General features: G+C 30.3%; 2 protein-coding genes across 2 annotated transcripts; both read right to left on the bottom strand.

Moving 5' to 3' along the window:
• Positions 1-1,818: 1,818 nt before the first annotated feature.
• LOC145743293 (carbohydrate sulfotransferase 11-like) lies at positions 1,819-4,981 on the bottom strand. Its single transcript, XM_082561220.1, has 6 exons — positions 4,680-4,981; positions 4,195-4,331; positions 3,817-3,926; positions 3,474-3,671; positions 3,180-3,317; positions 1,819-3,076 (listed from the first exon to the last, which is right to left on the bottom strand). Exons 1-6 carry the CDS (start codon positions 4,813-4,815, stop codon positions 2,740-2,742), a joined length of 1,056 nt encoding a protein of 351 aa, XP_082417346.1. The 5' UTR covers positions 4,816-4,981; the 3' UTR covers positions 1,819-2,739.
• A 6,693-nt stretch (positions 4,982-11,674) lies between these two features.
• On the bottom strand, positions 11,675-14,043 carry LOC145743374 (carbohydrate sulfotransferase 11-like). Its single transcript, XM_082561319.1, has 6 exons — positions 13,837-14,043; positions 13,436-13,638; positions 13,041-13,150; positions 12,734-12,934; positions 12,453-12,590; positions 11,675-12,371 (listed from the first exon to the last, which is right to left on the bottom strand). The coding sequence occupies exons 1-6, from the start codon at positions 13,991-13,993 to the stop codon at positions 12,023-12,025; spliced, it is 1,158 nt and encodes a 385-aa protein (XP_082417445.1). The 5' UTR covers positions 13,994-14,043; the 3' UTR covers positions 11,675-12,022.
• Positions 14,044-16,090: the final 2,047 nt, after the last annotated feature.

Below are 16,090 nucleotides of genomic sequence, written 5' to 3'. Positions count from 1 at the left end.
TCATTTTTGTTCTTGCTTCTGCGTCGGTTTTTAGTCTGCAAATTATAAATCATATATAATATATATAATAAAATTTTACAAAATATGAACATTAACATATTTTTTGTTTATTTTTGATAAATTATTACAAATTTTTTTTTAAATTAAAAATACGTACTGGTTAAAATGTTTGTTTGGAATAGTTCCATAATCTACCATAGTTTTTGTTACTTCGTCGGTGTGACCGCCCAATTTCAACATAAGCTTTTGCCAACTTGTGCTTGCAACCTTGAACAAAATAAAACAAATAGAATTTAATTTATTTGTGTTAAAAAATACTGTTTATTTTTAAAAATTCTATTTTTATTCGTATCATAACAGCGTTCGGGTTCAATTTTTTAAATGGAATTTTTAGACACCGCTATCAAAATTCCCATGGAAAATTATTTCTTTATTAACTTTTCGTATGTTTATTACTGTTAAACCCTAAAACAATTTCTGTCAAGGGTCTTTATTCAAGCAGCTTTAAAAATTTACAACCTTTGGAATTTCACACATCACTGTCTTTATTTTATCATTATATTTCATTGTTTTGGTTCTTATTAAAATTTTTGACCGTGCTTGCATGATTGAGCACTGCTGTTGTATTCCAGTCATTCTGGTCAACTTAAAACTGGGTTAAAAATAGTTTTGTTTGTTATTAATTTTAAAAACTTGGTTGTTTATTAAAAAAAACGATCAATTTCAATCATTTTAAATTAAGTCTAATGTATGTATAATACCAATATGGGCAAATGTATAAATTTTAAATTTTTCTTGTTTATCACATTCAAATTCTAAATTACTTTTTAAAATTTAAAGGTTTCTATTTTTTACTCTTTTAAATTGATTTTTTGTAATTTTTTTGTTTAATCACAATAGGGCAAACAACAAAAGGGAAACAATCAAAACCCATTTGTAAGCTTATAGTTACAAACCTAATATTTAAATTAATTTTTTATTTATTATTTTTAATTTGGTAAAGTTTAGCATATCTTTATTTATCTATAAAGATTTACATTAAAATCATCAACTAATTTTAAATCATATTTTGTTTATCAAAAAATCCAAATATTATCATTTTGCAACTTCCTTTACATTTTTCCAACCCAGTTTTTTAAACTTTAACATTGACCTTGGTTAAATATTAAAACACTCATACAATTAAGTTTGTTTTTATAACTATTAAAAATTTTATTTTGTCTTGAAACTTGCTTAAAATTAAAAAATCCTAAACTTAAAAATTTCTAAATACAGTGGTTTATTAAAAATGTTTCATACACATTAAAAAATTAACTAAGACTAAGCATAACATTTGTAGAGCTAAAAAACATCTAGTAATTTAACAAATGTTTATACACAACTATGCTTAAGTCTCAAAATAAAAAATAAATTATCATTATTATATTATTTACTTGCTAGCGTTAACATGGTAGCTAAATCCGATTTTTTTGTTTTTAAATTCAAAATAACTTAAACATTTTAAAATACTTGTTTTAGACAACAACTGAAACGTTTTTAAAAAAATTAATTGAATAAACTATTTTATTTGGTATGTATTCGTATGTTTATGTTATTTCATCTTTGTAAGAAAACCAATTGTGTTACAAATCTATTGTCGGTTTTTTTTTTCTGTGTTTTATCAATTGATACTAATAGTACTACCTTAAAATATACACATGTTAAAGGGTAGGACATTTGTTTTATATGTGATATCGTGAAATAGTTTTCTCGTTTTATTAATACCAAAAGAAGTAAATTAAATTGGTAAATGAATTAATATATTGCAAATCACCATATTTCCTTTGAATAATATATTACAAAGTTGGTCTAGAGTAGCTATGGTAAAATAAATCGTACGCTGACAAAATAAATAAAACACGATTTTACTAAACTTAATGTAGGATCTAATAAACTTTTACTATGGCTTAAACAATTACTAAACCCCAATAGAGTAGTACTCTGTAAAGAAGAGCATCGATAATACGGCCACACTTAAATACACAAAATAGTCGTGTTAAATCAAACTCGCTAACTTACAACCAAAACCTGCCCAAGGATTTAATCTACCAAATATATTCTGTACAAGCGGCTTTTAATCAGAATTGAAACTAGGAAATGCTAAATAAATGCGTCACAAAAATGATACGAAACACAAACTACAAAGTATATTTTCAACAAATTAAGTATTAAAGCGAAAGTTTAATCGTGTTAAACCTTTGTAACCTTACTTCGGCCTTACTTATTTATAAGTTTTTAGGTTCAGCGAACTGACCAAAATGCTATATTGGCAGTTATTTAAAGCAAAATAAAATAGAAAAAAGCGCATACAAAAAATAAAGAAAATACAGAACATAATTAATAAACGAAACAACATATGCGTCGTAAATGAGGATGGGGAGTAAAAATCTCCCGCAGCTGGGATCAAGCCAAATGATTCAGTATGAAACACCGAAGCTCACTAAAAGTGACTTCCCGCTAATAAATAATTTCAAAAAATTTAATAAAATCGATAATGTACACAACTGTTAAGCAAAGATACTTTATGCCAATATTAGTTAAAAAAAAATTTTTTTTTCTTAAAAATAACAGTTGATAAATATTTAACGGTTTGGCACAATATTGCGTTTGAGTAATATAACCCAGGGTATGTTAATTGTAATACCCAAATAAACTACCTTAAATACAATGTATAGTCACTCTTTAAGCTTTACGCACGCCTTAGTATAAATAAGGATCATGACCAAATATGTAAAAGTCATCATAATAAAGTTTTCTTAAAGATTCAACATCTTTTTCGGGTATTTCTTTAAAGGCGTTTACTGTTGAGTTTTGTTTTACTGATGGTATGCGTTCAGGAAATCGAGTTATTCCCGACGTAGAAGCATTATGATGAGATTGTAAATAGTCAATAAGTCTGTTTGATTCAATTGCTAAGTTGTCGAATCGAATCACATAGCTGTAGTTGAATGCACAAGGCATGCACAGATTAGTTTGAGGTCGCCAGTGAATGTCCATTGAATTTACTTTTGCTGGTGTATTAAAACTCAAAATGTATCTAACAACGGAAAAGTAAAAGTTAAAACTAAATTATATTAAATTTTAATGACAAAGGTTGTTTTTTTTTAAATCTGTAACTGTTTACTATTATATTAGCTTACTTTATAAATTGAAAAAAATTAATGTTTCCTGTCCTTAAAATTTCCAAATATTCTAAAACATCATTTTGTTGATCTTTGGTTAAATTACGAAAGTCTGACGAGTTTTTGAATGTATTTATTTTTCCGATTAACCTATCCCTAAAAAAACATTTAGCTTATGTAAATTTAATTATTTGGACATTATTAAAAGATAATTTTATTAGTTAATTTTTAAAAGTAAAAATACAATAGTTATTATAATTTTAATTCTTAATATGAGAAAATTTTTAACATTTTAATTCCTAATAAACTAACGCATTAACTATGCCATGCATATGGAAGACGGCTTGACTTTGAGCAATTTTTCTTCCAATATTTTTGTAATAACCATAAGAATTACTTCCGAAAAATTTATTGTGATGTGCTGATACCAATCTTTCAAACGGGTGACGTGTTACTAAGAACGTTAAATATTCTTTTATCTTTGTTCTTGCTTCTTCGTCGGTTTTAAGTCTGCAATTTATAAAATATAAAAATTCTGCCAATTATAAATAATATTTTATTTAAAACGTAAGATTTAAAAATAATATTTTTGTATAGTAAATATACGTACTACATTATTTGTTACAATATATATAATTTGATTCGTTTTACGTACTGGTCAAAATGCTTGTTTGGAATATTTCCTTGGTCCATCATTAATTGTGTTATTTCTCCAGTATAGCCGCCAAGTTTTAACATTAGCTTTTGCCAAGCTGTACTTGCTACCTAATAAAAAAATACATAATTGTTTTACACGATTTTATATATATAAATACCAACATAGCAAACATGTAAATTTTTCTTAATTAGAACTTGCCCTAAGAACAAACATTTTCGGTAATTTATTTTCGACAAATGTTAAGTTGCTACGCGAATTGTAATGTTTGACGTTGTAATTATTATTTAACGATAGCACATATATAAAATAAATGTGGCCAAAACACATTTTACATAGGCTAATTATATACTATTTTTATAATATTTTTAGTATTACTTTGGGTATTTCACACATCACTATTTTAATTTTGTCATTGTATTTCATTGTTTTGGTTCTTATTGAAATGCTTGGCTGATTTCTTTGGTTTAAACAACGGTGTTGTATTCCGAAAATTCTGCTTCGATAAGGTTCCCCTTTTGACAAGAAATGAATTTGATCACTCATCAAGTTTTTTAATGTAATTGTAGTATTTTCAGAATCCGTTAGTTGTAAAGTTAATGGTTTTAAATGGTTTAAAAATGTTGTTTTCTAATAAGGCTTCTAATAAAATATTTTCGTGTTAATGTTGTTAGTAATTTAAATATTTTTAAGCTGTTATCATTAGATATAAATCAGATGATGGCAAGATTTTATAATTATATTAAATATATTTTCCAGTTGTTTAATTTAAAAATAAAATTGTTAAAAGCCGATACCAAAAAAGTTTTTTTAAATTTACTGCTATTTTGTTATTAAATTTGAGATAAATAAAAACAAACTACCTTTATTTAACCACAGTTGGTAATTTTCTAGAGAAAATGCATTTGAATTAACCATTTTAATATATTCAGCTACAACATAAATTCCAAATACCCAAACCACACATAGTAAAATAAAAATTAAATTATTTCTTCTCATCTTGCTGGTAAGCTGTTTGACACAATATTTTCTGATACCAATTCTTTAATTATTTTTTTTATTATAATTGTAACGTATGCCGCTATTCCGTTATAATTTTGCACAGAATTCGTATAATATTTATTCACAACAGAATGGGGCTCTAATATCCGTTCAACAAGTTGCGCAGTACACCTTACCCGTAAAAAAAATTAAACTTTAGTTAATCGCTGAACAGGAACGCTCTATCAGAGGGTCCACGCGATATTTTATTCAAGGCCAAAGTAAATAGCGCCAAATTCGTTACATTCCTTCCTTTTCGATGAAGGAATGCTCTGCAAAAAAAACACAGTAAACATAAGCAAGATAACAAATACTTAATCAGAGGAAACATACATTACCTTAATAAAAGACCTAAAAATTACGGAATTAAGCAAGGAGATTCCCTCACGAATTGAGTATAGCAGAGCTTTTATCCAGGCTGCAGATATTATTTTGCAGTCGACAGAAAGTACAAACTCGGCGCAAGGATTTCGCAAAGTAAACAATGTTTCTGATTCCATCGAAAACGACGCAATGCGAAGAACTTTAGAAACGTTAGAAAAAGATACAGCAAAAAGATCGGAAGAGTGGGAAATAATGCTTTCTAATATTCATAGTGATATGCGCCAATTAAAAATGCAAGTAGACAAAGCGACGCGAACAAACAATATGCAAACACCAGCACCATACCGACATTACAATCAACGTAATTGTTACCATTGTAATAAGTTGGGACATTTAAAATATAATTGTCCCGATTTACGAAATACTTTTGCTAATAGTAACACATTTTATAGAAGGAAACGGATACAACCGCCGTTACAACGGTCGGTATTAAGAAACCCTTCTCCAACACAGTTCGGCGCTGAAAAATCAAAGCTTGGAAAGAAAACTAATTCCCGACCGTGCTTACGCCGATTCGTAAACCTATTAATTAAAAATATAACGGTTTGCGCGTTGGTGGACACTGGTGCCTCTGTTTCTTTAATGCACAAATCGACATTTGACCGACTTCAGAAAAGTAAGGACAATTTAACACTTGCAAATACTAACAATAATCTAGTAGGGGCAAATGGTTCCCCTATTAGCGTAATCGGTGTGGCTAATGTGGTTATATCTATAGGGGACGTAACCTCCGCCTCAAATGTGTACATTAGCAACGAAAAAAGTCACGAATTTGTCCTTGGTTTAGATTTTCTACAAAAACAACAATGCCGCGTCTGTTATCGCAAAAACACATTGTGTATTGGAAATAATGAAACTCCACTTCTGCAAAAGCCATTTGTTACCGTCACTGCGAAGCTTTCATTACTGAACAAATCTCTATACCAGTGTAACATATATGTTTTGTCATGCGTCGGTGGCTCCTGACACCTGATAGTCTGTATATGCCCTAGTATATCTAATTAATTAACCTTATCGGGATTTCTTGCCCTAAATGTAAATGTAGCGCCGAATGTTGTATGTAGCGCCTACCAAAAGGTTAGTTCTGACTTGGGTGCGGTTAGGTGCAGTCGTATTGTTTTTATACTGTTTTATTACTCTTATGTTTTTATTGCAAGTATTGTTTTAGTAGTTTTTATTGATTATTAAAAGTAAGCTTACACACCTACCGTACATGTTAATATAAATAACAGGGTTAGCCAACTTGGTTTTTACGGTGGACCGTTAAAGCGGGGTATCCTAGGCTTTACTAAATTAGGGAGATCGTCTCGTCCTAATAAACAGTTAAGGGTGGGGGTTTAATACAATTAGGACCTTTATTATATCGCCACCTAAACGTTAGGCTAAATTACGAGACGATCAAACTTATCTTGTAACACCAGCGTCAACCGAGGTAAGAGTACAACTTAAATTAGTACACGATTGCAAGCGGGAAGAATTGCCTGAAATGCAATTATTGGTTGAGCGAAATAATGAATTTTGTAGCCGCTATGGCTTAATGGTGGCCACAATAGTAACAAAAAACAAATTTGACCGCGTTGAAGCGCTGGTAGCAAATTTAACTGATACTGACATTACATTACGTGATGGCGTTAGAGTGGCCTCGGTTACTCCAGTTTTAGTTGTTTCTAGTGGTTCCAGAGAAGGCAATTGGCGCGAAGTCATTGAACAAATTAACATTAGCAAACCCTTGTCCACTCCGGAACGTGAAAAATTGTTGCATGTTTTATCTAAACATCGCAAGGCCTTGTCGGTTAATCCGAATGATCTTGGTCGAACGAGCCTTGTTTCTTATGACATCGACATCGGTAACCATCAGCCTGTACGACAGCCACCCAGACGAGTACCGCATGCGCATAAAGAAAAGATAGAAGGAATTATCAAGGAGATGAAAGAACAAGACTTAATACAGCCTTCTAAGTCACCTTGGTCCAGTTCCATCGTGTTAGTTAAAAAGAAATCGGGATAGACTAGGTTTTGCATCAATCATCGCCTTGTAAACGAGCTCACTAAGAAAAATAGTTATCCGATCCCGCGCATTAATGAAAGCTTAGACGAAATGACTCAGTCGACGTATTTTTCGACGTTGGATCTGCGATCAAGTTATTATCAAATTCCTATGGATCCGACGACTCAAGAAAAAACGGCTTTTACTAGCTACGTAGGACTGTTTGAATTTAAGGTTATGCCCATGGGCCTATGTAACTCGGCTGCGAGCTTTCAAAGGCTGATGAGAATGATATTTAATGGAATCGAATGGCAAGGGGCGTTGGCGTATTTGGACGACATTATAGTATACGCCCGTAACTTGGACGAACATATACAAAGGTTGGACGAAGTGTTAAGCCGACTGGAAAGCGCTGGTCTTACGCTCAAACCCTCTGAGTGTTCACTTTTCAAGAAACAAGTTAACTTTCTAGGTCACATTATCTCCCAAGACGGTATCAAGTGTGACCCAGATTAAATAGGAACCGTCAAAGAATGGCCCATACCCCGTAACGTAAAGCACATACGCCAGTTTGTGGGCTTGACTTCGTATTAAAGAAAATTTATAAAAGATTACGCACGTAAAGCGTCACCGCTACACAAATTGACAGAAAAGGGAAAGAAGTTTGTCTGGACGGATGAATGTCAGAGTTCATTTGAAATGTTAAAGGGTGTCCTGACACAAGCCCCTATTTTGCAATACCCCAATTTTAACAAACCGTTTATTGTAGACACTGATGCTTCCGATCACGCTATTGGTTGTGTCCTTTCACAAGAAAGTGAAGGCACGGAAAACGTGGTTGCCTATGGAAGCCGAACCTTGTCGAAAGCTGAAAAACATTTTTCGACAACTAGAAAAAAACTTTTAGCAATTATTTTTGCAACGAAACTGTATAAGTGTTATTTAATGGGAATACCGTTTACAATCCGAACCGACCATTTCCTCTGCGATGGCTCTAGAAGTCTGAAGATCTTTACGGCCAATGCGCTCGTTGGGTAGAACATCTTGCAGAATACGATTTTAAACTGATATATCGCCCTGGAGCCAAACACGGAAATTCCGACTCGCTAAGTCGATTAGAACCGGACTCTCCAGGTTTCCCTTACCTGACGGAATGCAACAAAAACAGCACACAAATAGAAACGATTGATTTTCAATCAGATTTCGGTCTAGGTGCAAAGGATATTGCTGCAGCACAACAACAAGATCAAAATATAAGACCAATTTCCACATGGTTTCGAAATGGGGTAAGGCCTAAATTTTAAACAATAACAAAACAATGAACAAAGTTGGGATATCGCATTATCGGCAGTGGTAGCGACTTACAATGCTAGCGAACATGAAGCAACTGGTGTGTCACCACACTACCTACTGACAGGAAGAAAACTAAGGCTTCCCGGTGACCTTTATGTAAGCACAAAGACAGCTAGTTCATACCCAGTTGAACTAGAAGAATTGCGTGATCGCCTGCTTGTGGTACAAGAAATTGCCTGCGAAAATTTACAACGTCACCGAGAAGACATGGTCTACCAGTATAACAAGAGACAGCATGGAAATGTATTTTCGATTGAGGACAAAGTTCTTCTTTCTTATCCAGTGGTTCCCGTTGGAAAGTCAAAGAAATTTAATCTTCCTTATAAGAGGCCATTTACAGTCACGGATATACTTAACGAAGTTAATAACACCATTATCAATAAGGCTGGAAAACTACAGACTGTCCATTACAACCGGCTAAAGAAATATATGGCGTCTGATACTGATGGCACCGACGAATCTTCGGAGAACGAGGCCGATGCTCCACAATTAGTTGACAACCAGCCATTTATAGGCCATACCTGGTATTCAAGAAGAAGTAGAGAAGTCGTGCCGACACGGGCACAAATGCCTGAAAACGTTAATATACAAACGGAAGTACCAGTTCCTACGCCGGCACAAACCCTCGAACGGTTACCGAAGCGCACCAGAAAACGCACTCGATTTTACCCCGATGTTGAAGTTCTCAACTGAACACATTTTCTTATGTATTTATTTTTTTTGTGTTGTTTTTAATTTTTGCCACTTTTTTCTTTAAGTATATGTTTTGTTTTTTTTACTAGAACATATTGTTTGTAAGATATTTTTATTAGCATTGTTTACCTCTCACCATGCATGTTTTGTTATTTTTCTCTTTTATAGGACACGTTGTTTATAACGCACTTTTTTGTTAATGTTATTTACCTTACATTGTAATTTATTTAGGTTTTTTTTGCTGTTTTGTAACATTATGCATATATTTGGTTCATAAAAATTTGCCTTTGTTTTCGTTAGTATTATTTCCACAGGAGTGGGTCCAACATAAGCTGGGGGTGTAACATACTGTAACTTTGTTGATGATATATAGTGCGGGTTGCCTTATTGGCCTATGGTGGTGCAGACTGTAATCAGCGTTGTAACTCTTTGTACCGTTTTGGGGAAAGATAATTATTATAGTCACGTGACATCGTTGGTCGACTTGGTTTTTAATTTTGTTCTGGCAGTTCTGACTAGAGTGCTTCGTGTACTGACGTGTTTATTTTTGTCTCTGATTTGTGACTGTTATTGTATATTTTAGACTCTTTTAGCTTTGTGTTATCTTTTAATAATAAACCGTAATAGTTTTTATATATAGTTCACTCTACTACTAGCAAGGTTACAACTGGTCTTCCGGTGGGCCGTTAATACAGGGTCGGGACAAAAACTGTACCAAATTTTGTTGTTAGCTTTTAGATCGAAACAATTTGGTTACAGTTGCTATAAGGTAGTTCATAAAATTTAATTAATTCTATGTCTCTAACTATGTGATGAAACATAAACTTGACAGGTCGGATTAAATATGTTATTTCGCGAAGATTAATCATTTCATGATCAATCCTTGGTACGAGTTTATTCGGGTTTATCAAGGTCAAGACATTGCAATACAGCAGCCGCTTTATTCATGTGAGGTATAAAAGCCCATTGTTTTACTGTTAAAACACCGATGCAAACATACCTAAGTCAGACGTGTTCGTCTACCCTTATAGTAGACGAACAACTACAGTTGTCGTTATTATGTTAGTTGTTATATTGTAACTTTAACTTTAGAAAAAACGTAGTCTTATGAATTAGCCTTTCAACTTAGTTTGTTATATAATTATTAAGTATATGCCCGTGTTATATCTTTCGTAGTACGTTAAATACAATATGAGAAACAATTAAATTTCTTGCATCATATTCTTATAATTTAGACAAACGCTAAAATTTTTTATTTGTTTTAATGCCATATTTAACCAACAACTTAAAATAATAAATAACTAATCTTCGAATAGTTAGATTTATCATAAGACTTAAGCAATGAAGACTGTGGTAGTTTCTGTGGTGACCCCAAATCAACAATAAACAATTAATAACCGATAACCAATTGACCTAACCAATATAACTATATAAATATAAATCGAATTAATCAACCCCTACAATCGTTAATACGTTTAACTACTTTATTTGGGCCACAAGGCTTATCTCCAAATTGCCTTAGTCATACATTTTCTTCGTTTTAGTTTGTTTTGAGACCAGGCTTTTTATCTTCAACAGTAAAACTTTTTGCTTTTAACAGTTTAAGCCCGTCAGACCTACTAAAATAACTGTAGTACCTTCTGTGCAGATGTTTTAGCGCCATTTTAGACGTGTGATAGCTTGTTGAAGGGATCGTGGAACAATTAATTGATAAGTTTCGGATTGATTGTACAATGAAATCCATCTTCTATATAATATGTCATCCTGCAGTATAAGGCTGCCCCATTGTTGATAATAGAAATAAGCGGATTTGCTCCTTTCAAATTACTTTTTATTTTTCTTTCGGTTAATTCTTTTTTTTGCGGGCTTCGTTATCGTTCCCCCCTCCTTTTCCTATATTGCATTCAGGTAAAACGATTTTCTCTGCAGGGTGACTAACTTTCTTTGCAGTATCCTCTAGAATTTTATTTTTATTTGTTTTTTTACCAACATTATTTGGTTTAATCATTTTTAAAACTTCTGTTCCTAGATCATTAATTGATAGTGTCATCGTTATCTTTAACAGAGAAATCTCTCAAAAAAAATCAATAAAACAAAATTATATGGAATGGCAGACACCAAAACGAATTTAAATTTAAAAATACAAACGGAACTAAATAATCAAAAACCGAACTTAATTTGAGGAGTTGTTAGTTGTATAGTTAAAAAAAAATGTTCTGAATTAAGTTGTTTAAAAATTGCTGTAAATATTATCGTTTTAACGTTAGTAATTCAATGACATGGTAGCCATTTTTAAACTTTGGTTAAATATTGCTAATTTATTATATATGCATATGAGGTTAACGTTTTTTAGATATTAAAACTGTTTAAAATCTGTAGAAAGGCCAAATACACCACCGCTATTACGTCTTCAATTAAAAGAAAATAAAACAAATTAAATATACTTTTTGGACCACGGCTGGAAAATCTTTAGAGAAAACGCATTTAAATTAAGTAATTAAGTAACAACACTCAAAAAATGACACTTTTATCATTTATTCTCTTATTGCTTATATAGTTGTTAAATGGAAGCTATTGCTTAGGCAGAAGTGCATATATGTTTAGGTTATTAAATACTACATGCATTTTTCTTGCATAAACTTTTGAAAATTACTTTTATTATTAAAAACATTGTATGCATATGAAGACTTCTGTACTATTTTAGGTTTATGAAATTTTAAATATATAATTTAGTAATATGCTTATTTGCTATGTGTGTCCTTGGTATAAGTTAGGATCATAGTCAAAGATGCGAAAATCATCATAATAAATTTTTCTTAAAGATTCAACATCTTTTTCGGATATTTCTTTAAATGCGTTTACTGTTGAGTTTTGTTTTACTGATGGTATGCGTTTAGGAAATCGTGTTATTCCAGACGTAGAAGCATTATGATGAGTTTGTAAATAGTCTATAAGTCTGTTTGATTCAATTGCTAAGTTGTCAAATCGAATCACATAGCTGTAGTTGAATGCACAAGGCATGCACAGATTAGTTTGAGGTCGCCAGTGAATGTCCATTGAGTTTACTTTTGCTGGTGTATTAAAACTCAAAATGTATCTAACAACGAAAAAGTTAAAACAATGTTTTATTAGATTCTAATGAAGGTGATTATAAAGGTTTATCTATATGATAGCTTACTTTATAAACTGTGAAAAAGAAATTTTTCCGGTTCTTATGATTTCTGAATACTTTAAAACATCATCTTTTTGATCTTTTGTTAAATTGAGAAAATCTGACGAATTTTTGATAATGTTGATATTTCCGGTCAATTTTGCCCTAGTAAAACCACGTAAATAAAATAATATTTTATCATTAAATTAATAAAGTTTTATTAGTAGTAAAAGTTTTTTTTTTTAAATCGCAAGTTTGTTATATTTGTAATTTATAATGTTTTAAAAGTTGGGTTTTTCTAATCATACGCGTTATTTATGCCATGCTTGTGAAAAACAGCTTGACTTCGAGCAATGTGTCTTCCAATTCCCATTCTATAAAAATCATAAGGATCTTTGTCGGAAAATTTATCGTGATGTGCTGATACCAATCTTTCAAACGGGTGACGCGTTACTAAGAACGTTAAATATTCTTTCATTTTTGTTCTTGCTTCTTCGTCGGTTTTTAGTCTGTAATTTATAAACATGTAAATTAAACAAAAAGCAACAATATTTTTTTTTTATTGTTATTAAAAGTATTAAAAAATTTTTTTTTTTATAAATTAAAAATACGTACTGGTCAAAATGTTTGTTTGCAATAGTTCCATGATCTACCATAGTTTTTGTTACTTCGTCGGTGTGACCGCCCAATTTCAACATAAGCTTTTGCCAACTTGTGCTTGCAACCTTGAAACAAATGCAACAAATAAATTTTACAGTTTGTTTGTTTAAGAAAATACTACCTAGCCTAATTTTTGTTATTATAACGTCGTCCGGTTAATTCATTTTAAATTTAAAATCTAAATACTGCTATGAAAATTCCCATGGAAAAAGATATCCCTAATAACTTTCCTTAAGTTTATTACTAAAAAAACAAAAAAAAACTCTTCGGTGAAAAGCTTTAAAAAACATTCAGGAACTTTTTAAAGGGGTTTTAGAATTAAAACGATTTATAAAATAAACTATTATTACCTTTGGAATTTCACACATCCCAGTCTTTATTTTATCATTATATTTCATTGTTTTAGTTCTTATTAAAATTCTTGAGCGTGCTTGCATGTTTGAGCACTGCTGTTGTATTCCAGCCATTCTGGTGTGATAAGGTTCTTCTTGTGAAAGGAAATGCAAATACTTATTTCTTGGTTGCTCAATTATGTTTTCTCTGGTTCTTAATTCTAAAACGGCAGATTTCACCATGGTTAAATTTTTTTTTAAATAATTCGATGAACTTTAATTAAATTTGGAGGTCTTTTAAATAATTTGTTGAAATTAAAAACATAAAACTGTTTTTGTTACTTAACCAACAAATTAACGAAATTATTATTTTTGTATTGTTATATTTTTTAATATTGCCCTGAAATTTAATAAATTACCTTTATCAAACCCGTTTTTCGCGACTCTTGTAGGCAAAATTTTGGTTGCATCAAATATTTTAAGATAACTTGCAACAGAAGTTATTCCAAAAATCCAAATAATTCCAAGAAGAATGACATTTTTGTTGCCTTTCATAGATTTATTAAGACCGCGCATTTTGTTTGTAAAATTAATTTGCAGTTTATAGCAATCTAATAAAAAGCCAAACCCTATTCACCTGCTGGGAAAACACCGAACAACTGTAGTTAATTTCTAAATAAATATGTTTAAAATAAAAGCTCCCGCAAAGCGATAAAATCTAATGTGAACCTATAAAAAAAAAACTTACTTTATTTTACTTGTTAAGGAAAAACAAATTAAAAATAACTATCTATTTTAAGCACAGTATACTACGTTAATATAGGACTTTTAGTTTAAAAAACACGTATATACTTATTCTAAATAAATAAGTTGTAAAGGTATGTCAATACCTTCGATTTTATTAAATTTTAAAATGAGCTGTTCTACTTATACTTTAATGTTTTTTACCTGTATCTAATAACCATTCGTAGGCACATTTAAAAGTGGAATGAAACTGTTTAAGACTTTTGTTAGTTAAAAAAAGGTATTGTGTATGTTTTTAAAGCTTTTTAACAAGCTTAAATTATAAAAAGAATACTAACCTAATAAAATCTTATTAAAACTCAATACAAATATGTAATACATGGTCACTACTAAACCCAATCAATAATTATTTCAATAATTAATAATAATTATTACTTGTAAGTTTTGTTTACACATCGCTATATTTTAAAGTTTAACCACGGCCTCTCTTATAATAATGGCTAGTTCTTTGTGTATTGCATTTTATTAAAACTTTTATACGATTCTATTTGTTTTAGATTAGGTGTAGCAACACCGGTTGTCTTAAAACTTAAGTATACTTAAAATTAAAATGTAGATTGAAGCTAAATAACTTTAAATTAACAAATGCTCTTACATTACTATATACTAAAGTCTAAAATCTAAGAAAAACTTATATTTATTATATGATTAATTTTTATAGAGAAGTAGGCGAATACCATGGGGCAATACGGAAAATATAAATATTTTTACCCGATTTTGTTTATAAAAATTCTTTCTAAACCCACTATATTATATATTTAACCATCTTTAAATTCCATACGTGACTTTATACGACTTTGTTTTAACATAAAGTAAATAAAAAATTCTAAATAAATAAGTTGTAAAGGTATGTCAATACCTTCGATTTTATTAAATTTTAAAATGAGCTGTTCTACTTATACCTTAATGTTTTTTACCTGTATCTAATAACCATCCGTAGGCACATTTAAAAGTGGAATGAAACTGTTTAAGACTTTTGTTAGTTAAAAAAAGGTATTGTGTATGTTTTTAAAGCTTTTTAACAAGCTTAAATTATAAAAAGAATACTAACCTAATAAAATCTTATTAAAACTCAATACAAATATGTAATACATGGTCACTACTAAACCCAATCAATAATTATTTCAATAATTAATAATAATTATTACTTGTAAGTTTTGTTTACACATCGCTATCTTTTAAAGTTTAACCACGGCCTCTCTTATAATAATGGCTAGTTCTTTGTGTATTGCATTTTATTAAAACTTTTATACGATTCTATTTGTTTTAGATTAGGTGTAGCAACACCGGTTGTCTTAAAACTTAAGTATACTTAAAATTAAAATGTAGATTGAAGCTAAATAACTCTAAATTAACAAATGCTCTTACACTACTATATACTAAAGTCTAAAATCTAAGAAAAACTTATATTTATTATATGATTAATTTTTATAGAGAAGTAGGCAAATACCATGGGGCAATACGGGAAATATAAATATTTTTAACCGACTTTATTTACAAAAATTTTTTCTAAACCCACTATATTATATCTCAACCATCTTCAAATTCCATACGTGACTTTATACAACTTTGTTTAAACATAAAGTAGCCTTAAAGGCTATAAATTAAAAAGAGAATTAGCTGTGTTTTTTCAAAGGAATAAACACAAAGGGATTTTTTTTCTTAAAAAAAGTGAGAGACAATCACTAAGGAACAAATTGTAACGCCGAATTTCAACTTACAAAACTAAATTTTTTAATTAAAAAATAGTGTTTAAAATAATTTAATTATTTTAAAAAATATCTTTAAATATAATACCAATTGATTTATATTTATTTAATAAATTATTTAAAAATGTAACCCTTTAGACCTTAGTTTAATCAAATAATT

This window comes from Corella eumyota, chromosome 2, assembly GCF_963082875.1.
Source record: "Corella eumyota chromosome 2, kaCorEumy4.1, whole genome shotgun sequence".
Classification (NCBI taxonomy): Eukaryota; Metazoa; Chordata; class Ascidiacea; order Phlebobranchia; family Corellidae; genus Corella; species Corella eumyota.
The sequence above is the reverse complement of the archived record's forward strand: the minus strand, read 5'-3'. Positions and strand labels throughout refer to the sequence as shown.

Excerpts from the sequence above, each read along its gene's own strand:
- LOC145743293 (XM_082561220.1), bottom strand. The coding sequence starts at position 4,815 with ATGAGAAGAAATAATTTAATTTTTATTTTACTATGTGTGGTTTGGGTA. Across the intron at positions 3,927-4,194 it reads TGATGTGTGAAATACCCAAA|GTAGCAAGTACAGCTTGGCA; the intron begins GTAATACTAAAA and ends TTTTTTTATTAG. Across the intron at positions 3,077-3,179 it reads AATTTTTTTCAATTTATAAA|ATACATTTTGAGTTTTAATA; the intron begins GTAAGCTAATAT and ends TTCCGTTGTTAG.
- LOC145743374 (XM_082561319.1), bottom strand. The coding sequence starts at position 13,993 with ATGCGCGGTCTTAATAAATCTATGAAAGGCAACAAAAATGTCATTCTT. Across the intron at positions 13,639-13,836 it reads GAAAAACGGGTTTGATAAAG|AATTAAGAACCAGAGAAAAC; the intron begins GTAATTTATTAA and ends CTGCCGTTTTAG. Across the intron at positions 12,935-13,040 it reads GCAAACAAACATTTTGACCA|ACTAAAAACCGACGAAGAAG; the intron begins GTACGTATTTTT and ends TATAAATTACAG.